The sequence below is a fragment of the Antrostomus carolinensis genome, unplaced genomic scaffold (assembly GCF_000700745.2).
Source record: "Antrostomus carolinensis isolate BGI_N321 unplaced genomic scaffold, ASM70074v2 scaffold5543, whole genome shotgun sequence".
Taxonomy (NCBI): domain Eukaryota; kingdom Metazoa; phylum Chordata; class Aves; order Caprimulgiformes; family Caprimulgidae; genus Antrostomus; species Antrostomus carolinensis.
This window is the reverse complement of record NW_010304341.1, coordinates 8,315-32,111: the sequence shown is the minus strand read 5'-3', so window position 1 is coordinate 32,111 and position 23,797 is coordinate 8,315. Positions and strand designations below refer to the sequence as shown.

The 23,797-nt window shown below is 37.3% G+C and overlaps 1 protein-coding gene across 1 annotated transcript in view; it reads left to right on the top strand.

Annotated features, from left to right (window-relative positions):
* LOC104522185 (inactive N-acetylated-alpha-linked acidic dipeptidase-like protein 2) overlaps positions 1–23,797 on the top strand; it is a gene marked incomplete at both ends in the record, with an annotated part of 100,532 nt that overhangs the window by 69,690 nt on the left and 7,045 nt on the right. Inside the window, 2 exons of the mRNA XM_029084122.1 lie at positions 16,797–16,890; positions 20,429–20,437. Coding sequence (XP_028939955.1) covers positions 16,797–16,890; positions 20,429–20,437 — 103 coding nt within the window. The remainder of the gene's footprint in view (positions 1–16,796; positions 16,891–20,428; positions 20,438–23,797) is intronic.

Genomic DNA, 23,797 nt, shown 5'->3' with positions numbered 1-23,797 from the left:
TCTTTTTGTCCTTAGTCATTGGATCTTTATTAGAAAAAAAATTAGTGACCATTTATTCTCTGCAGTCTTTGCCTGAGCTTTTCCAAACCACTTGAACTTAAGCTAAGCAACTCATTAGCAAAATCCTACGTGCCCAAACTTTTCATTTTTGAGGTGTATATGATTTGTCTGTATTTTCTGAAGAACAGAACAAAGCAAAGCACTGGGAAGTATATACTATGGTAAAATTCTGCAGTCTCCTCTGATCCCTAACTATGTTTACTGGACTGTTTTTTCCATATTTTCCATAGTTGCAGTGGACTTTCAAGTTTCCATTCTTATATGACTAGTTGGGTCTTAAAAATGATTAAACTGTGACTTTGAGAATGCAAAACTAATAACTTTAAAATCACTGTCTGTTCCAATAATCTTAGTTTTCATAGTGTCTCAAAAGGCAGAAGAACTAGAAATCTTGCTTTTAGACGTTGTGTAAGAAATACTTATGATGATCTTGAATCACATGGTATTAACAGAAACATTTTTAATATTAAGAAAGAAGCTCTTGCTGACTTTGTTTGGCTGTTTTAGCCCACTGAGACTGAGTTGCATTGCTTTTTTTGCAAGGCTTAGTGGTTTTAATTCAAAGAAAGTAATGAAAAGAACAATGCAAAACACATCCTTTACACTGCTAAACAGCAACAGTAATATATTTATATTGTTTATAACAGGTATATTGAACTGCCTAATCCAACTCATTGAAACTGAATGCAGATTGATAGCAATAGTATATAATTAGCTTTTGCTGACTTTTCTTTTTTAACTCCTGTGAGATAAATAACATCACTTTTCCAGAGAAGCAGATTGTGAGTGAAGGGATGACAATATCAAAGCTGAGGTAAGGGCCAAGGTTGCCTGGTGTCCACTCACATCTTTCAGACAGTATTTTCTTTTGAAAGATTGTTCCAAAGCCTAAGTTCCATTTTTAGGAGTGACGATGGTCCTGGCAGATGAGAGGTCTGGGATCTTGCTGGCTTGCTGACTCTATGCCTTTTAGTTACCAGCTTTTTTTAGCACCTGTCATGTAACCTGGGGTGGGCAAACACGTACTCCAGTTAACATCTCCAGTGACCCAAGTAGATTCTTCTTAGCAGACTAAAAGCCAAAATTAATTCTGCAATTTTTTTCCTTTGTTTTTTAAAGAGGTTTTCCAGTCACTCTGTCTTTAATCAGCAAGTCAGAAGAGATGAGACTATGCATTCAGTTCTGCTAACCTTGAGTGTTTAAGATAATGCTTGTACCTAGTGCAGATGACTACACATAGTTCTTTTTATTTGTATTAATTTAGACATACTTTGTGACATAACATGCTGTTGACTGTCTTTTCTCTCAAATATAATATCAGAATGGAAATAAAACATCATGGATGAGATACTACGAGTTATTATGGTAACCCATGCTAAATGAAGTTAGATTTCAGGATATAGGAATTCACAGAATCACAGAATGGTAGGAGTTGGAAGGAACCTCAGGAGATCATCTAGTCCAACCCCCCTGCCAAAGCAGGTTCACCTAGAGCAGGTTGCACAGGAAAGCATCCAGGGGGGTTTTGAACATCTCCAGAGAAGGAGACTCCACAACCTCTCTGGGCAGCCTGTTCCAGGGCTCTGGCACCCTCACAGTAAAGAAGTTTTTCCTTATGTTTAAGCCAAACCTCCTGTGTTCCAGCTTGTGCCCGTTGCCCCTTGTCCTTTTGCTGGCCATCACTGAAAGAGTCTGGCTTCATCCTCTTGACACCCGCCTTTTAGATATTTCTAAACATTAATAAGGTCCCCTTTCAATCTTCTCTTCTGTAGGCTAAACAGACCCAGCTCTCTCAGTCTTTCCTTGTAAGAAAGATGCTTCAGCCCCTTAATCATCTTGGTAGCCCTCCACTGGACCATCTCCAGAAGTTCCCTGTTTCTCTTGAACTGGGGAGCCCAGAACTGGACACAGTATTCCAGATGCAGCCTCACCAGTGCAGAGTAGAGGGGGAGGATCACCTCCCTTGACCTGCTGTTCACACTCTTCTTAATGTATCCCAGGAGACCATTGGCCTTCTTGGCCACAAGGGCACACTGCTGGCTCATGGTCAACTAGTCATCCACAAGTTGTCCCAGGCCCTTCTCTGTGGGGCTGCTTTCCAGCAGGTCAACCCCCAACCTGTACTGGTGCCTGGGGTTTTTCCTCCCCAGGTGGAGGACCCTACACTTGCCCTTGTTGTAGTGTCCTTAGAATTACTTCTACTCATCAGCTTAAGATAAAGAACTTTGAGGTCATTTAGTCCATTCCCTGCCAGTACAGTGCACTTTCTTCTTTTCTTCCTTGGTTGTATTTAACTGTCAGAGAGAAGGGTCTTTTGCCACTTTACTTCACAAACTGTTCCACAATCCAGAATGACTACTCAGAAGTTTTTTCCTTCTCTTACTCAACAAAAATAGGTTTTTTCTTAATTACATTCCTTTACTTTTGGTTGTTTCTTTTAATTTTTACTTGGAAACTTGAATTTCCTGTTAACTACTATGTTCTTAATTTCTGTGGTAAAAGAATCTTTTATTTTGAGATCAAAGAATTCTGATGTACATTAGCACTTTAATTATAAACTACAAAATGATAACTGAATGAATAGGGTGAAGACTTTTTTAGAATAGCAGGGCTGACAATTAAAAAAGCTTTTTTCCTGACTTGCAGCATAGCCTATTTTTTTATATATATAATTATGGCTATTATTGTAATTGAAGATTAATAATCACTAATAGTTACTGAGGTTTTTTAATGTAATATTCTGCACAAATAAAGCCCTCTGCTTAGATGGTACTCATCACCCCCTTCATCCCCTCTTTTGCAAATGTCAGTTGTTACTTGAGCAGAATAAGCAGAAAAAAAAAAGCAGTAATCTCAACTGAAGATGTATAGTTAAACCTTTGTCTCAGGGACATGTGTTTTTTGTCCAGGGGCATACTGGAGGACTGGAAGTAAAATAAGTATTACCAAAATCAGCATAACATTGTGGTCTAATCTCATACTGTGTCTAGTGTTAGTTGTTATCAGTATGAACGTTTTAAACATTTGGGAATGGACAGACATGGAGATGCCGACGTGCCATCTCTTGGGCCAACCATTCCAATGGTGGACTGTGACCACTGAGGAGTACAGTGTTAGCAGCTCCTAGAAACCACAAGATTTAGAGTGTCATTTCCATTTTTAAGGTATTTTAAGAGGTCAGTATTCATAAGATAAGATGGAGTTTAAAAGGTGTTTAAACACTTTGCTACTTGTTGCCTACTGCTTTCGGCTACTGAGTGAATTCTAAAATCTTTTTCATTAGGTCCATAAATGAAAACTTTTTTTTTTTTTTAATCCAGTAACAAGTGTGCATTCTGATAAATTCCTCCCCTCAGAAATGCCCCATACCCTTATTATCAGATGAGACTTGGATGAAAATATTGTTAATGAGGGTTCAGAAGCTGCTACAGCATTATGGATTACCCAAAAGATCAGAACAGTTTCTGTAGGGAAATGCCCCATACCCTTATTATCAGATGAGACGTGGATGAAAATATTGTTAATTAGGGTTCAGAAGCTGCTACAGCATTATGGGTTACCCAAAAGATCAGAACAGTTTCTGTAGGACTTTTTAGTTTCTCTGAATATACAAATTAAAAATTTAAAAATGTATTTTGTATTGTTGATATACAAATGTAAACAAAGCGCAAAATGTTTTAGAAATTTCACTCATATCAAAACTCTTTTGAAGATTCTTTACATTTAGTTTAAAGCTATTCAGAGTACATCGAATGCCTATATACATTGTCTTTCTACTGCAGAGGGGGAAAAAAGGAAATTTTTAGAGTCTACGAAGTCTTAATTTATTTTTAGGTCTGAAAATTTTCTCTCTAACTGCATCTGTCTTCTATTTTAACATCCAGAAGAATTTTGAGATGATTTCTTCTCTTTGATCTATGCACTCAAGTACACTTACACACACACGTGCATCCATATATTACTTTGGATACTGTCAGCACTCCCACTCATTTGTTCACTGTATATCGAAGCCATATTCTGCAGTACTTTTTCAGTTTGGGGGACAATTTATTTGGAATTTTACATAGTATGGGGAAGTTATGCTGAGTACACACTGATGACAGTATGCTGAAGGATATTGTTAAGTATTTGCCTCTGAGACGTTTTCATTCTATAGTGTTTCTAGAAATCCATCCTTTTCTCCCTGACGTAGTGATCAAACCACTTGTCTGCATTGTAGTCTTCTCTTCTCTTGACACATTTGCCTTGCAAGTCTTTTTTCTCCCTGCAATCCATCTATAGTGTTGTTGCCAAAATGATCTTACTCAGCTGTTCTTTTAATCTTGCCATCTCCTCTTTCAGAAATTCCCCAGGCTCCTGTTTATGTTATGCAGAAAATTCCAACTTGTTTTTCTTTCTAAATCCTTCTCCTTTTTCAAACACAATCTCTTCCACTCTTCAGTCTCTTCAGCAGCATCTTTCATCATCTCCTTTCAGTACAGTCATCAGATCTCCATCCTTGTTGTCCTTATATTTGGAATACTCAGGTAAAACTTGTCTCCTTGTCTGTTTGCTCGTATTGAGATCTCTCACAGTGAACACATTTGTTACAGAAAGTTGATCTAAAACTGAAGACAAATAGGGATTCAGCTAAGCCAAACCAAAAGGAATCATTAGCAAGACCAGAAGTTAACAAAAATATGATGCTTACACACAAGGTGAGTCCTAAGCTCTGAGTTGGTCTTACAGAAAGGCTTGTCAGGTAGTCTGAAGTAACCTGTGCCTTTCATATGCCAAAACCCCTGCTGCTTTGATTCTGTTGGATAAGCTTAAGGTACACAAGCCTTTTAGAGCAGATGTCCTGAATTGTTTTCTGAGACATGTAATGTATTTTTGGTGCTTAGGCATTAATGATGATTATAAATAATAAGATATTTGAAACAGGTAGTACCTGGAGCACCCATGGTGCTGTAAACATTGGTTTGTTTTTTGTTTTTGTTTTTGTTTTTCTTAACAGTAACTGGTGTTTGAGGAAGTAGTAACATTTCCTGCAGTGTTGTAAGATTATATGCTTTTAAAATGTGCTTCTCTATTTAATCTTTTTTGTTGCCGTTATATCATGCTGCCTTTATCATTTTAATACAGAGCCCACATAAAGATAGGGTGCAGTGAAATGAAATGGCCATCAAAATCTGACTATCTTTGTAACAGGTGTATTATTACAGCCCCAGACGTGGTAATAAATCTCAGTTCTACCTTCAGATAGTTTCAGAGTTTTATTGCTGTGGTTCTTCATGAATTTTGAGGGCTGTTCTATAGCACAGGACATTCTTCTAAGTTTTCTTTCTCTGTGTATGTAAATATTCTGTGATGAGAAACATTATTTGTTAGGTCTTTATTCATTGTTGTTCAGGGACAAGTTTGAAAGGTGAGGGAGTTATTTTCAGGTAAATTGGTAGCCTCAGGAGCATGCCAGCTAATTATAAAATACTTCAGTAGGTTCATCAAACTGACCTGGGATTCCCTAAGGCTCAACGAGTTTGTCAGACTTGGCATTTTCCCCAAGCCTGAGGGAAGCTTGCTCAATCCCAAACATATTCATCTTTAATTAATGTTTTCTTTTTAAAATAAAACAACCAATCTTTCCTCTCTTTCATTTGTTAAGTTATACTATTTAATTACAGGAAGAGGTATGAGATGTCCTTTAGAGATTTAAATTTCAAATTATTAATGTAAGTCATCTGATTACTTCTTAGTCTATGTATCTTGCACAGTATACATTGAAGATTGTTTATTCTGATTTGAAAAGTACTGTGAAAAAATTCACAGAAATTGCATCTTTGAATTATGATACCAGTGAGAAGCTTAAATACCTTTCTGGCTTGGTAACTGCCATGCGAGTATATCCAAGAGCAGAATGTAACCCTAATTAAAGTAATTGCCTAACAAGGAAATTGAGCCTCTTTGTGGGTACTACAGTATATCCTGGTGTCTGGGAGTAGCCTCAGTATATTGCCCATCCGATTCTCCCCTGAAGTGAAACATGTCTGTTAATGTTTATAGGTCTTTGCTTTGAGCTCTATGCTACAGAACTCTGTATTTTGAGCTTCCCTTGGATCCTCAGCACTGTGGTTCACTAGTGTCTCTCCCTCAGGGCTAGTCTGTCATGTTTAAGGAACTGTCAGTGCTCTAGTCCTCACTGATTAGGGTGATCTAAGTGGAAAAAATTGAGGTACCTTTGCATCAAGAGGTGGCAAGAGAGAAAAGAACAGTATTTTCTCTCTTTAACCATTAAATATCTTCACTTTCCTGAGTTTGATGGCGAGACTTTAATCCATAATGTTCTCATGGATCTTTTAGTAGTGCCTGTTCTGTTGAGTCTCTGCAGAGCTGACTGTCCAAGTTGTCCAAGTTCCTCAAGGAACCATTGCCTCAACCCCTTATTGCTGCTTTTCTTCAGGTTCTTCAACTCTTTCATCCATCCATTGTCCTTGGTTCTTCCCAAATCCTGTCTCTCTTTCTCTAAAGACTAACTGCTACCTATCATACATTCTTCTTTCAGTATGGCCACTTAGAAGACATCATAATTGCAAATAAAATTCAGGCAAAAGAGAGTATAGTTTAAGGCTCTTGTTATAGCATTTCCTCATCCTTTTCTCACAAAGCTCCATAGTCAAGTCTGACTGATTTTGAAGGTCATGCTATGCAATGAGGTTTTAAGGATGATAACATATTAATGCATCTCAGTGTCCTGTTATCATGATCATTAACATTGAAAAAGTGTATAAATGAAATGGGGATAGATGAGGAAAAAAAGAAAAGTATTGTCACAATAGTGGAAGAAGAATAATAATGAACATCAGGCAAAATGACTGTTAGGTACTGAAGCAGATTATATGCATTATTTTAATTAACAGTGCCTAATAGTACATATGGTTTCCTTTGAATAATAATTGCATGCTGATGAAGTGTGATTAGAGACTTTTTTTTAGGAGTTCAATTAAATCAAATCCATTTCTGTAAAAGAGGAGTGATTAAAAAGATGATATCAAAGTCTAAACTGAAAGCTGTGGTAGAAGCTTCCTATTGCAGATTTCTTTATTGTTATACTCTTCTAATGACTATTATGTAGTTTTTAACAATGCCACAAGTTTCAGACTGAGTCCTGCAGATTCAGCAGAAGAACTGGCTTTACGGATCAAATAGAAACTTAGCAACTACTTGAATGTTCTTGAATGTATGATCTTGGGATTGATCTTAATTCAGGAAGATTCTTGGTTCATGCATGTATCTGGAAGCATATTAGAAGATACTTTGATTAATTAGGACTGTAAGACAGCATACTGTTTGCTAGGCTGATCTATATTTCTGTAGAGTGCTTGTGAAACCTGGGTGATTAAATGCAGACTTGTGCTGCTGCTTATTTTATCTGCTAGTCATTACTGTCTGACTTGTAAGGCTCAGACAGGCAAGACCCGGACAACTGTCTGGCAACTGTTAACAAAATTATCAATTATCTTGCTGAGTCCTATCATCTTGTGCTTTCATTATCTATATCATGACTAAGGAGGGCTGGTTGTGCTAATATCCTGATTGGAGACTTGAACACATACATAAGTGAGGGAAAGGTACTGCTATTCATTAACTGGTAGGAAACACAATGAAGGCCTTCAGTAGCATAAGAGAGTGTGATGTCCAAGCTGTTAATCGCAGCATCCTGTGTTTTCTTACCAGAACACGGGAATCTACACTGATCTATCTTGTCTGTTATTCTGAGATGACATTTACTTTCCTTTATGGGTTAAACCAGAAAAAATTATTAACATTTCTTGTCCCGAAGTGTGTACATTGTTAGCTAGCTGCATGTTTTATCTTTTGAATGTCTGCATTAGACATACAAATAAAGGAGAAAAAAAAATATATATATAGGTTTGGTTTACAGTAGTAAAGATCTGTCCAAGATGCAATTTCTGTATGTGATCATTCTCATTAGAAATCTTTGCCTCTGGTACGTGGAAATAAATTTTGCTTCACATGTTATTACGTACTTCTCTTTCTACCACAACAATAGCTAAATCTACTTCCTCAGGACTGCCTGTAACCAGCTTCAGGCAGTTAACATTGCTACTTTAAAAAGGATCTAGCACTAGTCTCCCCCTCCTCCTGCTGTGCCTGAAGAGGGTTAGAGAATGAAAGCATTTGAAAGGTCACTGTCTGTGCAATGATGGCATCTTGGTTTATGGGAATGCTATATGCAAATCATTCAGCTTTGAAGCAAAATTTAGTGTATTTATCACTCTTAAAGTCTGCAGCTGGTAACCAGAGCAACCTGGCTTTAAAGTTGGAGATAAAAAAGAACTAATACTAGAACAAACTTTTAAAATTCTCTTTAAGAAATCTAGTTTGAAGGTTTGTAATGATGTATTGATATATTTGTATTGTCATGGTGTGACCTCTTCACTCAGAACTCATGAAGGTGCAGAAGAGCATTCTGTTATATCCTTTTTCAAGCTCATAACTACACACACTAGGGAAAAGTCCAAGTGACTACCTGTTTTTTACAAGAGGTTTGAATCTAGTGGCCCTTCTAGAAGTTAATTTGACCCTTTCTTTGCATTGAGATACCACTAGAATTTGACATCTATAAATATGAAATACATTAGAAACTCTTCTCAAGATTATTCCTACTTATCTGCACACTTCAAAGACATGCCATTTCTGTTTATATATATATATATTTATATATAAAGAATAAAACACTGGAGAAACTCTCCCTTTCTAGCTACACTTCTACACTGCTAAACTGCCACATGAAGAACTGGGATTTACAGTTTGCTTCCTGGCTTCCTCTGTAAGCATTAACCCCGTGTATTCTGCACAGACATCAATTTGCTCTGCCTCAGTTCCAAACAAACCAGGTTGAGTACAAGTTCATTTATGCAGTGCTGAGCCTAACTCAATAAAGCTGTTATCTTGGAAGTTGAGTTAATAATCACTGTTCTCTGCTGCTGCAGTAACAAGAATGTGAGAACTGCCACAATGATCCAGACTGCCCGTTTCCCAGACTCTTGATGGTAACTAGTGACAAACATCTCAAAAGAAGGGTATTTCTCCTGTGATCACAGTTGAAGTTTGACTCTGGAGTTTAATTTTTAGTAGCCAGCAGTGCACTGCCCTGCGTGAGTCTGGGGGGTTGGACAAGATGATATCCTGAGGTCCCTTCCAACCCCCACCATTCTGTGATTCTGTGATTCTGTCTAGTCCGATCTGAGATCTGTTTATGTTCTTGGTGTCTGGCACATCCCATGACAGTGATCCCAGTGATGTCTCACAGGACACTGTTCTGTGCTGGGTGAAGAGAGAGGGATTGCTCTCTGCTGCTGAGTGAGGAGCAGCACGATGTGACCCCTTGATGTCCTCATTCACATCCCTTTCATTGGTGGTCTGGATAGAAGGTAGAAGTGAGTGGAAAGAAACTCTGTATAACCAACCTTATGGAGCTATAACTCAAGGCATGGGGTATTATTGCTCAGTAGCAATTAATACAATTTAAAATATATATATTAATATATTCATACTAGAAGATTCACATAAATGCATTTAAATATACACAAAATATGTATTTCTGTATAGTTTATATAACTATAATGTAAAATGCAGGAATTTCTATATTTGCACAGAAAACAAAGCAGAGATAAGTATGAGTTTCTTTTTTTGTGCAAGTAATTGAAAGCAGTGGGATGAATGATCACTCCAAGCTGTGAATGAAAACTGTGAGAAATGTACTCTCACAGCTCTTAAGTACTATATCTTACTAAGTTGACCAACAAATTAGATTTTAAGCAAATTAATTACTCTAATACTTTATACCTTAATTTTTCAGTGCCTCAGAATCTCATCATAAGCCATGTAGAAAATGTAACATATGATCATGTGAAGAGAGATATTTGTACTCCAGAGCAGGCAGCCCAAGCTACCATGATTCTGGCATATCTTAGTATGTAACTTTCAGGATTCCTATTGCTATGTGCCACCATAATACAACTAGTAAGCTGTTGTTTGCTCTGCACAGGATACCTGCGAAGAGGGAGAATCCATGTTTTGTTCACTTTCACTTCCTAAACGGTATTTTCTATAGTGAGACCAAGTAAAACAATATTAAATTATAGAGGGAGGTGTTGAAAAAAGGTTCTAATCTTTGTAAGACCTCATACTTTCCTTGGTCAGAAACAGCTATCTGTTACGAATTACTGTGCTCTAGTTCACCTGCTGTAGCTGTAGACTCATCCTACTCTTTTCTCAGAGAGCCCTCTACTGACCTAAAATACAGTATGTTGAACTGAATGTCAGATACTCTAAAATTTTATTTGACCTGTAGTGTAAATACATGCCCTGATGCCAAGGTAGATTTCAGTAAGAAAAACATGCATGGTACTACTGAATTTTTGAGAAGTTCTGAATTTTCAAATGTTAACAGCTTTACTGCAAAGCAAGCGTGTCTGTGACCAGATTTCTGTTTCTTTGTCTAATCAAAGAAATGCAGCTCTTCAGAAAAATAGAGAGTCAAAGAACTGGTGGTTTTTCTCAAGCTCCTGCCTCTGACTCTTCTTGTATGAGTCATTTCACTTTTATGGGGGGTGATGAATATGAGAAAAACGACTGTGTAGACTGATTATGCCGGAAATTTTTCTACCGTAAATTGAGAACCAAGTATTAAAAAATTAGTTTATCATGAGTCTCACGATTACTGCCATTCATCCAGTAATACGAGATGCTGAAATTATGTTATTGCCAGAGAATCACAGATTTCCTTTAAATAGACTCAATTTCTCATGCTTAATTAAAAAAAATCTGATAACATGGAGGAAGTTGGGGAGGGGAGCAGCGGGAAACCAGCAGAAAGGAAATTCAGGACATATGCCTGTATTATCAAAAATAAATCTTTAATTTTGCAGGGTGGAGAGGTTGGGGAAGGCTGATTATTTTAACATTTGAGATGGCTAATGTTAATATATGCAGAGATTTATTCCCTATTTACATGAGTGTGGACACTGAAACCATTGTTTATGTTTGGGTTAATGTCAAAAGATCTCAGCAGGTCACTCGGCTGAATGTCAGTATGTGTGGAAAGAGAAACCCATTGATGCAAAGAGATGAACACCTGGGATTAGCCAGCCACAAAAGTTAAACCTTTTCATTCCCCTTTAAAAGAAAAGAGACAAAAACTGTTATCCTCAATAAGTTGTTATTGATCACCATAATCTTTCCATGCTCTTTGCGCATCCATGAACACCATGAATAATGTGTGAAGGGAGCGGTGCAAGGTGTGAGGGCAAATGTGACTCAAAAAAAATAATGCCTGATGTCAAAGGAAGTTGAGGCTCAGAGTTCAAATGAGTTGCTCAGTGTTGCACACTGATCAATTACAAGGATTGTTTGAGTCTGTGGTGGGGAGTCTTGCATACAGAGGTCTGTTGAGTCTGTAGTTGGGAATCTACGCAGGTCTACTACACTACCTTGTTACATTATCTGCTCTCTAACATGAGCTGTTATGGTTTTGGTAGACTAGCTGCCATATATATGCTAATTTTCTCTAACAGTGCACAGGTATCAGTAAGGTAAAGTGCTGTAAATATTCATAGAATAAAATTATATAATAAAAATAGATGACAGGCTGAAAGAGTTGGGGCTGTTCAGCCTCAAAAAGAGAAGGCTCCGGGGAGGTCTTATAGCGGCCTTCCAATACCTGAAGGGGGCCTACAAGAAAGCTGGGGAGGGACTTTTCATAAGGGCTACTAATGACAAGACAAGGGGAAATGGGTTTAAACTGAAAGAGGGGAGGTTTAGATTAGATATTAGGAAGAAGTTCTTTACTGTAAGTGGGGTCAGACACTGGAACAGGTTGCCCAAGGAAGTTGTTGATGCCCCCTCCCTGGAAGTGTTTAAGACCAGGCTGGATGAGGCTTTGAGCAACCTGGTCTAGTGGAGGGTGTCCCTGCTGAAGGCGGGGGGATTGGAACTAGATGATCTTTGAGGTCCCTTCCAATCCAAACCATTCTATGATTCTATGAAAAGGTGGAAATTATAGAATGCAGGAAAGAAGTATGTTGCAGAGGTATATGGCTTGAAATATAAAGGAGTTGCCACTGCAGAAGTCAAGTTTCAAGTAGCTGTGTCTAATTCAATCCAGCAGGTAAAACTGGAGTACAGCACTACTGAAGAGCACTGTTCACAAAAGGATAAACATGGCAGTTTACCTGATTTTTTTAAGTTATATTGTCTGTAACTTGGCGTATAAAGAGATGTCTGTTTAGGTTTTAGCATTTTTAGTGTAACTAAAAACATTCTAAAGCATCAATGCTTACACCCACTGAGGTTTACACAGTATGCAGGCTAGATATAGCACACAGTTCCAAATTTCGCTAGACAAAAAAAACGAAAACAAAAAACAAAACCAAACACATGCCACAAAAAAACCGCAAACCAAGACTGGCATGTGAACTTCTGTGTTAAAGAAACTGCCTGCACACTATATGCTGATGTTTATTCTAGCAGTTTTATCTCTATCATGCATAATATTTTCATATCTTCATGCACACTAAATATATTTTCATTTTATTCATCTTACAAGTTTCTCATGGTATGGCAGAATGGAAGATGGGTTGCCATGCCTGTGTCGTCCGTAAAACCAGATAATGTTTAAGATGTGTCCCTGCAAGACATGATCTGTAACAGCGTGCCCCAAAAGCAAAACTGAATCTGTGTAAAAAAGGCTGAGTGAAGGCTTTCACGTTTTTGTATCCTGGATTTTAAGTATTCTTTTTTTCTTTTTTTTTCTTTTTTTTTTTTTTTTCTTAAATTTTGCATGCCAGTAGATGTGCTTCGAGTCGTTAGCAGGCAGCTTGGATATTTGAGGAAGCAAATTGCCTTGAAAACTGAGTTTAACTCACTGAAAAAACAAGTTTGACATACACCAAATAAAAAAAAAAAAAATCTGTGATGAACCCCTCCCCAACTCCATTTTATTTTCCTTACTATAAAGCAGCTAGAAAGATAAAGGATATTTGTAATTTACATAGATGAACATATTGTGTGTGTTTAATCCAGTTGTTATTTCATTGTCACAGTTTTTTGGAGGGTGGTGTAAGTCCACCTGATGTCCCTAAGAGCTGACTTTTACAGTGAAATTAGGTTCCTAAGGTGGGTAGAATTACAAGAAGACATAGTTCCTAATTGAGTAGGTTATAACGCTTTGGAAGAGAGAACCACCTATGGCTTCATTTAGGAAGTGTCATTTGATACTGAATCATCTTTAGCACCAGCATTTTTGGAAGGTGGTTTGGTTTGGTTTGGTTTGGTTTTTTTTTTTTAATTTTTGGGATTTGCATGGTGTCAGAGAGATGAAGGCAGCGACAGTAGTTATTTCCTTCCTACAAAGTTGTTGACACTGTAAGGTAAAAGACACTGAAAAAGTGTTACCTTGGTATAAACCCATTTTGAATATTGAGATTCATTTTGCAATATGCAGTATAACTCTACAATTATTTTTATATTTTATATTAATATTTGTCTCTAAAGTAATTGGAAGTTCATTAAATATTTTTTTGTTTACTGAAGAATACCCATCCCAAAGCCAAGTGCAGTGAAAACATTATTCATTATTTTTTCATTTTAAATTATATAAGGAAAGCATTTCAGAATCAATTAGCATTTGAACTATAAGTTTTTTCTTTAGACTTGATTATCATGCAAATGTTACATCAATTATTGTATGTATTGTATGTGTATTATTATGTATAAATGTTGTTTGAGAAGTTGTCATTAATGTTATAACCAGTTCAGTACAGGAATAGAATCAATTATGCTGCTTTAGCATTTCACTTTATGAGAAAATTGTTGTCTTTACTCTTTGCTAAGTTATTCTTGCATTTAATAATTCAATAGTAAGTCTCAACCATTTTTCAACAGGGAAAAGGGGGCAGAAGCTTGTCTCTATTTTCCATGTATATTCAGTGTTGTACTCGGGGGAAATGGTATATCCAAAAATAGGACTATAAATAAGAAATCAGTAGCCTTTTCTGTCTTGCTGCATTATGTGGTTTTGATATGTGCTTGTGCAGCATTATTACTTACTCTGTTCAAATCAATGCTCTGAGCTTTCCTTTGTGATTGATTTCTTCCAGATTAGCCTGCAAAGTACGTGCTTTAATAAACACTGCTGTTACCTGTTTACTAACACACAAACATCTGCAATATTACATACAGAGATACTATAAAGTTTCCAAAATGCTTCAGTCAGTCTTAAAATTTTGATGGTATAACTTTATTTGAATAGGAAAGAGAAAACAACTTTGGTCTTATGCAATCTAAAGTAAAATAAAATTGCTCGGAAGAAATAAAAATAAGGTAAAAACTTCCAAAAATTAAGCCAGATTCTGTAGGAGGTAATGATGAAAAGGAAAACTGCTTGCTAGGGTATTCTCCTCTTTAATACTACTTTCACGCCTCAGAAATGAAGCATTTTTTTCCATGCTTTGGTGTTCTTAAACATTGTGGTAACAGATTGAAAAGTATCAATACCACTGTCTAACTGTTCATGTCCCTCCCTAAAATATACCTATGAATATGTATCTTACATTACCATTTAGTGAAAGTTTTTTCAGAAATGGGTTGTCAGGGAAGAATTCAAATGTTTCATGTGATACAGTACTAATTAGAATTCAATGTGTTTGGGCTCCATATAGAGCGCCTACTCTATAATAGGATATTTCATTGCCACAGTTGTTTTTCCATAGCAATTTACAGATTGTTAATGTTTTGGGCAGCTATATCTTGAAAGAGTTCCATGCAGGACAAGGAAGGATTTTGCATGGCATTTGGATGTTTAGAACCAGGTTTTTACAGTTGCTTATGGCTGGATTATATGAACCTGCTTTGGATACAGTTTTGTACAGATTTCTGTTTGCCCTAACAGTTTTAATTTTTGTATTTCTACAATACATCTCTGATATTCCTATGTCCAATGTTTTCTAATGCTTTTCAACCCAGAGACTTTTGTGTATAACCAGTGATAGAAAATGTAATGGCCTTCAAGCATTAACGACCCATGCAGTTGGGAGGTTTGGAGAAATGTTTCATGAGAGGTTATTGCATAATATTTTAACACCAATGTCCAAACACAGTATTTTTCATCTTCCTTTAAGTTCACTCTTAGTTTTTTCATTTTCCTGATAGCAGCCTGACATATCATTATTCCTTCCCCCCCCCTTTTTTTTTTTGTTCTATATATGGCATGTTTTTTTTTATTCATGCTTTTACTGTATGGTGTTCTCTAGAGGTATATCTCAATAGCTTCACAGTACGTCTCTGCTCAAGTGTATGTTGCAGCCTGATATACAGCGTGTTCCCTCAGTCTCTGCACCCAAATCAGTTTGTGACCAGGTCAAAAAACAGTATTTCTTTAATGCCTTCTTAGAAATTCTATTAATCTTTCTCCAAGAAACCTGTATTTCTGATATTGCCCTGTTTTCATCCACTGTCCTGGGAGACGGCTTTGCTTTTCAATTGCTGTACTATTGTTTTTAATATTACTTTGGTTTGTTGTCTTTTCCTACTGTTTTATATTGTAGAATTAAAATTCTACTTTCACCACAGCAACTATCATATTGCTTTGAAGGACAGATATTATTCTAACCTCCCTCAACACCTTGGGAAGTATTGTACAATATGATTCTGTTCAGTCCACATTTTTATCAAAATTATCACCATCACCTCCAGCCATCATTCCATTTTAGAGCACAGCCCTACAGCTATTTTTTTCCCTTTTTGCAATATCAAGATATGAAGAAGATGAATGAAAGTTTCTTGCATGTTTTTTGTCAGTGTGTTTTTATAGCTCCCACGAACAGTGACGGACTTGGCAGCCTAGAGACTGAAATCCTCTATTTAATCATAGGCTAGGTATAGTTCAACAGAAAGACATATTTCTATACACAGCTCCTGTAGCACATCTAAGCCTTGAGCTGGAGAGCCTATCTTCTAAAAGTTAAAAAAAAGCACCCACACCAGTCAGTCCCTGGCCTCATCTCTGGAACTGCCTAAAAGTAGCATTCATGCCATGGAGTTTCCTGACAGGTGCTAATGTCTAGTCTGGAGCAGACTGAGTTCCCTTTCACTCATTTGGGAATTTCTTTCTCTAAGTTACTGGGAGAATGTCGTGTTCTGTCCATTTTGGAAGTTGTATGTCTGTGTGCATCACATATCTCTTCAAAAGGCAGTAGGTTTTTGGGTCAGCTTGTATTTAACCATGGGCTTGAACTAAATCTCATTAATGTCTGTGATTTATTTGTTTGTTTGTTTGTTTATTTATTTCACTTGTGTAAACTCTCAAAATCCGGTAACTAATACAAGAGGAGTAAGTAAAACAGTAAACCTCATTCCTGTTTTTAGAATGTTGAGATGTTTTATTTGAAAACAAAGCAAAACTAAGCCCCTTCAGAGACTCCTGCAGTGTCTTAGATCCACAGAAAAGTACTGCACAGAATTCTTGTGTGTGGTCATAAACTGTAATCTCTTAACATTTTGAATTTTATATTAGAAAGACAGTAAGTCAGATTCCTTTTCACAAAGATGTGTTTATGGGGTTTTATTAATTTTTCCCTGAAAATCTAATGTAGTGAAAGTATGTGCTATTCCAAAAGAAGTGCTGGCTATTAAATCTGCTAGAAATTATTTGACCTTTTTTTTGTATTTTTCAGCTAACAGGACAAGTGACTTTGCAAATTGCCAATGAACCAGTTTTGCCGTTTAATGCCCTCGACATCGCGTTAGAAGTTCAGAACAGTCTTAAAGGTAATTTTTGTTGGTGGAATATTGTTCTCCATTAATACAGATTAAAAAAAAGGATCATCTACTCCCTGGTATGGATTTTAAATTTCCACTTGAATGATAGCCAGTGATTTTATTAGTTAAATAGTGTCATTATATGTTGCTAAATAAAACACAGGTTTTGTTGCTAAATAAAGCCATAAAATGTTTTTGCTTCTCCTGATATTACCATGTCAGTTAAGCAATAATTAGTATTAAAATATCATAATTACAGTCAAAGTTAACTTCTGTGACTGAACTTGACTTTAATTCCCTTCAAGGCTTTGTTCAGTACAAGCAAGAAAGGGCTTCTAATCCCATTGCCATTTAGCTCCTTAATTTTCGTAACCATCTTCCTTGCTTGATTATTCCTCTAGCTCACCTTGTTGGCAGAGCATGCTAACTTTTCTCCTTTTCCAGGCACGACAAGCCCAATAATTTACCAATATGTATTGTTTGAGTTGATTAAGCACTCAGACCCTGGAAGTGCTGTATTTGAAACTGATCTTGATGTGTTTGGGACAATGGGTTGGGGTTAGGGAGATGGACAAGTTCCTAGTCAGAAAGTAAGCAGAAGAGTGACTGGTAACTTGGAAATGATGCAGTTATAATTCTCATAGACTCTGGATTTGGCACTGTTTACTAGCTATAGGATGAATGCCTTGATATGAGACTGCTCTATCAAGATTGTGAAGCCATTACTAATATTCCTGTATTGCCTTCTTGTATCTGGCTCTTTCTGTTGTCTTGTGGCCTTTTAGAGCTTGATAAAAGAACAAGCATTCTGCAGTCTTTTTTTCCTGTGTTGACAACAAAACCCAATTTTTTGGTAGAAAAATGTTAATATGTTATAAGGAACTAAAAACGCATTGTGTGTTACTGAGATGTTCTCTGCTACTATCTAGACTACAGAAGAAAAATAAGTCATCTTCTTATCAATTATGAAAAGAATATCTGTGTTAGCTCCAGTCCTGAGGTCCAGTATCACTCAACCATATAAGCTTTCTCCTTCAGTATCATGTCTTCCTCCTCCTGTTCTATCCCTTTTCCCTTCCAGTTTCCTCATGTCTTACGTATTCAAATGAGATCCAACTCTCCTTCCTTTTCTAAGTGACTAGTTGAAAGGAGGCTGGATGTGGAGAGTTCATAAGAAGCTTAGTCCCTGGAGATTAAATCTTTTGATAATTTACCTGCCATATGTACAAAATGAGATATTTCAGAAGTTGGTATTTCGGTCAGAATTCAGTGAACTTAAAAGGAACAGTAAAAGGTACATCCCTGACAAGAACCCCCATGAAATTTGAAAGACTGCTTGAAAACATGCTCTTGTTTGGACCTCATAGTGGAAATAGGAGATAGGTAAAACCATGTTATTTCCTTATCTCCAGTTATGTCTCTGATACAGATTACCTGTAGTGTGTGAAGGCCTTTCAAAAATATTTTTTCTATTTATACATTTATGTAACTCTCAAGCTGATCTGTTAAATAAAGATGTAATTTCTATAAAATCACACCAAAACTTTACAAAACTTTAAACAGTTTAATAGAATGTGAGATCTTATCTTAAACTTAAAGATTTTTTGCAATCTTGAGGTGTTGCCCGTGCATTTCATTCACTCCCTACTGTATAAAGTATCACTTTTCTGTAATACACATTCATAGAAGTATGATACCTTTCCTTTAATCTTTGCCATCCATCATTGTCAAGACCTAGGAGTCAGTAGGCTAGCATTTGTCTTCAATCACTGAGCATCCAAAAAGACAAGTAATTTTATCTCTGTAGTGCCATATAAACATTGGTTTAGTTCAGCCTAAGAACAACAGGGAATGATCATCAAATAAAAAGTGTGGCTCAGCTGGTATCCCTTCAACTGAACATGAGATATCTGCTATTGTTTTTTCTTTTTTCTTTATTTTGTGTAACAGGAAATGTTGATTTAAACTGACTTTTTTTCCTTTAACTTCAGTTAGATCATTTATCTCAACCACTTCAGGGGAGTGAAAATTATTTTCTAAGCTGTAGGGCCAGCAGGATAAATTTTATTCCAGCTGTTCACTTTGGAGTTTTGTTTAATGACTTTTCGCATTACTTTCATGTCTCGTCTGTCTCTGACTTCTGTCAAATAACAGTTTATTTTCATTTTGGAAACCAATAAGTCAATGGTCTTTTTTCTGGTTACTTAAATGAGAAGTTGTACTTTTTAACATGGCTCATGGATTTCTTCATTGTTCAAAAGATTTTATGTTGTCTGAGATTTCCAGTTCAAAGTTGCGTTGTGTTAGTAAACTATTTCCTTCTCCAACTCGATGCATACTGCGAATGTGGAAAAGGTGAAGGGAAATCTGTGCGGCACGCTAGAAGATTTGTTCATTAGGCTTAGTTCTGTGCCTCTGGGATCTGGTTCAGGCAATCGTTTAAACACACATTGTATTACATTCTGGACTTTCGCACATTCTTGAAACTAAATCATGTATGTAAATACTTGAGTCGTGGTTTTGCAGTCTCCTGGATGCCCTCCAAAAGGATACGTTGTCTTAATATTTGTTAATGCTGCATTTATTTATGTTTCCAAAGGATTTAATTCTATGATGTGATGGGTGTCTGTACTGTTAGCTCTGTTAAATTCAACAGGAAGCTACTCAGCACTTCATAAACCATTTCTTACATTCAGGATAGGCTGGATGGCAAGTACTGGGAAATGTCATCCATAACGTGTTTACATCTGGCTCAAGGTCAGTTCCTCAGAAAGGTGGAGAAACGTCTGTTAAGCGACATGTGCTCTCTCCGCTTGCACACACCAGAACTCTTGGAAACAAGCTACTGTTTCTGGGTTTACCTGAAAGGAAGGGTTATGACTGAAGAGATATTTCTTTTTGTGCATCTGCTGATGGCCTGATGTTTAACAGGAAACCTCGTGGTCATAAATGATATGAGATGGGTTCCAAGACTGAAATCCAAGTCCCTGGGACTATTCAGTCTGTTATCTATCTGATCACAGGTGTGATATTTTAGAGAAATTAATAAACAGCTGACAGTTAAACATCTAGTCATTAGCTACACATTGCAGTTGTGTGGTGTTTGTGCCTTTCATACATTTAAAATCAACACCCACTGCAACTTGGATCAAATACAAGAATATTTTGCTAGGCCTTGCATGCTATGAAAACCCAGTTTATCTTTTGAGATAGGGCACAGACAAGATGTCAAATCTGGTGTGTGAATGATACTTTTAAGCACTTCTGTGGAAGTATTTTGTATGTATATGCAAGTACAAATGTATGAGCATTTGTATATGAGTATTCCTATGTATATAAGCATTTTTATTCAAAACATTCGTATCATCCACTGAAAGCTTTTAGCAATGTGCAGTCTGGACTTCTCCTTGTAGCCTGTATTGCAGTCTTTGAGCCTCTTTGAAACTTAGTGTATAATACAGCAAGCTTCAGGGACTGCTGATGGAGGTGTTAAAGTGTCTCATTAGGACCAAAAGCCTTTCTGTACCTTTGTGCCTGACTGACTCAGTAATAACAGGTTCAGTTCACACAGTTTCCAAAAATAAAGGCAACTCAGTTTGATGCTAGCCATGTCTCTCACTTAGGTGCTGTTGGCTGTAGGAGCTGATATTGTTTCATTCTTGCAAGTCACTGGGCCCACCTAGACTCAGGCAGACCTTTCAAAAATCAGTATCTGTTGCCTCAGCCTTCAATTGTGGCTGAGGAGCACTAGACATATGAGTTAAGATTCCCTAGTTGTGGCTTTCATCACAGGCTGCTGAAGATAGTAAGCAAACCAGTTAAGCTGTAAACCATGTCTAATACGTACTGACTGAGAGAGGCCTATGAGGACAAATTAGGCGGGGGTGAGATTTTCTGGTTTTCCCTCTACAGGGAGAGCAAGGGCTGTGATTTAAAGCTCTTTAGCTGATGCAGTGTCAGTTATGTGTTACTTCCTACCAGTTAGGCCCTTTCTTCTCCCTAGAATTAGTGTTTTACAGATGTTACAGCAGCTGAAGTACTTGGGGTGATAATAGTAGGCAGTGCTAGCAGAAGTTTAATCTGTTTCATGATAAGCCATTTCCAGGAAAGTCTGCATGACTTTCCACAGCCCTGGCTCAACCCATACATTTCAAAATATCAGTCTAAACTCTCCATTCTCAGAAAAATCAATACAGAAATGTATCTCTGTCATTTACTTGATGGCTGCATACTCATTGCCTACAGCTATCTGCTAGTGTTCAACTTGCCATCAATTTACCTGCTTGACTGTATTTCCCTGATCATTTAGGGTGCTTTTCAGAGTTGCTTTCTCCATCTGTCTGTAATGTTCAGAAAGTTTCCTTCTTTCCTGTTCCTACCCATTATTCTTGGCTGCTACAGATGTGAAAAATGCAACAGTTATCTGTATATGTGATAGAAATACCTTCTTTGCCATGAGACACTGACATCTTGTCTTCAGTATCCTTTCAAGGATATTATATAGTAGTATTGGCAAACCTTTCATCAGCCCTAAAAAAAAAAAATCATGGAAAAATGCATTTTCCGTGGATAAAGCATTTGGTACTGAAGGGACAGGATGAGCATCTATTCTGTATCAGTAGGCCATATATGTTTCAGGAGCTCTGTATAAAGTAATTGATAATTTCCTCTGTATTGACCTACATAATAATATGTCACAACATGCCTTTTTAATGGTAGCCTCCTTGAAAAGAGACTTCTTGTAGCGACACCAGATTAGTTTGCTTGGGTAGTAGCAGTCATGGTAGCAAAATTGAAGCTGATGGCAGCATATTCTTTGCACTGAGGATGTCCATGGATTTGTGTTTCTGCCCCCTTCAGGGTATGTTCTACAAAGCTTTCCCATTCAAATTTTCCACTGCTGGGTCTGATCATCCAATTTTTCACAGCATGAAAAATCTTCCTAGTGAATATAACAACAAACCATAGCTGATCGTAAATGCACAAGCTAATCAAAACCTGCAGCAATTTCCCCTCTCTCTTACATGCAAACACATGCATGGAATGAAAATTCACATGCATGGAGAGCAAGCGCCATACCTTAAACTGCTGATTTTCTATGTTCGTTCTCCTGTAGGTACTCATAGGCAAGTGCATTCATACCAGAGGGCACAAATGGAATTGCAAAATGTTAAATCTCTAGCAGTACTTTTCATAAGAGCAATCAGTTACACAGGGAAAGGTTATTGTATTCAGTGTCTGTAAAAATAAATATCTATTTGGTGTAACCTTTTTCTGAATAAAATCCAGTTACATTTAGCAAGTGTAATGAAATCAACAGTATAATTCTCTGATCAAGAGTATACATACTCTTTGAGTCAATTTCTTGTACTCGCAATTTTATTTATTTAACAACTAAACAGCTATCTTAGATGATTCATCATGATTCATACTGGAGACAGAAGGACAAAGAATACAAAATAGAAAATGTGGCATTGTTTTCTTTTGAGTGAAGGAACATTTGCAGGTTGTTTTGTTGTTTTGTTGTTTGTTTTTTTTTTTATTTTATTTTCTCTGTAGAACCATCACAAGATGTGTAAGACATTATTAGTTAATGCATCCTTTTCTTGAAGAATCATTTGCCTTTCTACTCCCAGGTTCTCAACTTGAGAAAAGTATAAATCACCATTTCCCTTGGCAGTGGCATTCAGTGTGTTGTGGTAAAAACTACTGATGCCCTTAAAGCTGTGTCCTTAGTTCTGTGTGATAACAGTAGCCATTGACACTTACAGGTTTTGTACTGAAGTATTAAAAAAGGGCCTGGGTGTTTTATAATGAGTGCTGGTGCTGGTTTAGAGTGTGATGTAAACAGTGCTGCTTTACTCATGACTGTAGAGTCAAATGCTGTTGGTTTAGGGGCGAAATACGTGCTGTGGAGAAGGAGTGAGCATTTCCAGGTTTTTTATGTTTAAAAGGGTGGTCTGGTTGGTTTCATTTCCAAGTATAGAATTATGTGTTTTCCCTTTATCTCACCTTCCCTATTGAAGAGGTATAGCTGTCATTTATAATTGTTTATATAGTATTAAGAATAAAAACTATAACTGTTATATGTTACTTGGAATATGAAGTATTTTCTGAAACCTAAGCATTGTTTCTAACGGGGTGAATTTAAACCTTTCCATACTGACACAAATCCCCGGGTCAGGTATGCACAGTGCCTGAATTATATGCATAGAAATGGCAAGTTCTTCAGCTGCACAGGATGTTTACCTGAGATAAATTGAGGATACTGATATTTTGCAGAATATCCCAAATGTACCAAGTTTCTATGCTTGGAGAATATTTTTCTGAGGCATGAGCCTAACATAATCAGACTTTAAATTACTTGAGACTCAATCAGAAAGATACTGATACCTGTGTGGTGCGGCTGACATGCTGGAGGGAAGGGATGCCATCCAGAGGGACCTTGACAGACTTGAGAGGTGGGCCGGTGCCAACCTCATGAAGTTCAACAAGGCCAAATGCAAGGTCCTGCACCTGGGTCGGGGCAACCCCAGGCACAAATACAGGCTGGGTGATGAATGGCTTGAGACAAGCTCCGAAGAGAAGGACTTGGGAGTGGTGGTGAGCGAGAAGCTGAACAGGAGCAGACAATGTGCGCTTGCAGCCCAAAAGGCCAACTGTATCCTGGGCTGCATCAAGAGAAGCGTGTCCAGCAGGTCGAGGGAGGTGATTCTGCCCCTCTACTCCGCTCTTGTAAGGCCCCACCTGGAGTACTGCGTCCAGTTCTGGAGCCCCCAACATAAGAAAGACATGGACCGGTTAGTCCATGTCTTAGAACAAGTCCAGAGAAGGGCCACCAGGATGATCCGAGGGCTGGAGCACCTCTCCTATGAAGACAGGCTGAAAGAGTTGGGGCTGTTCAGCCTGAAAAAGA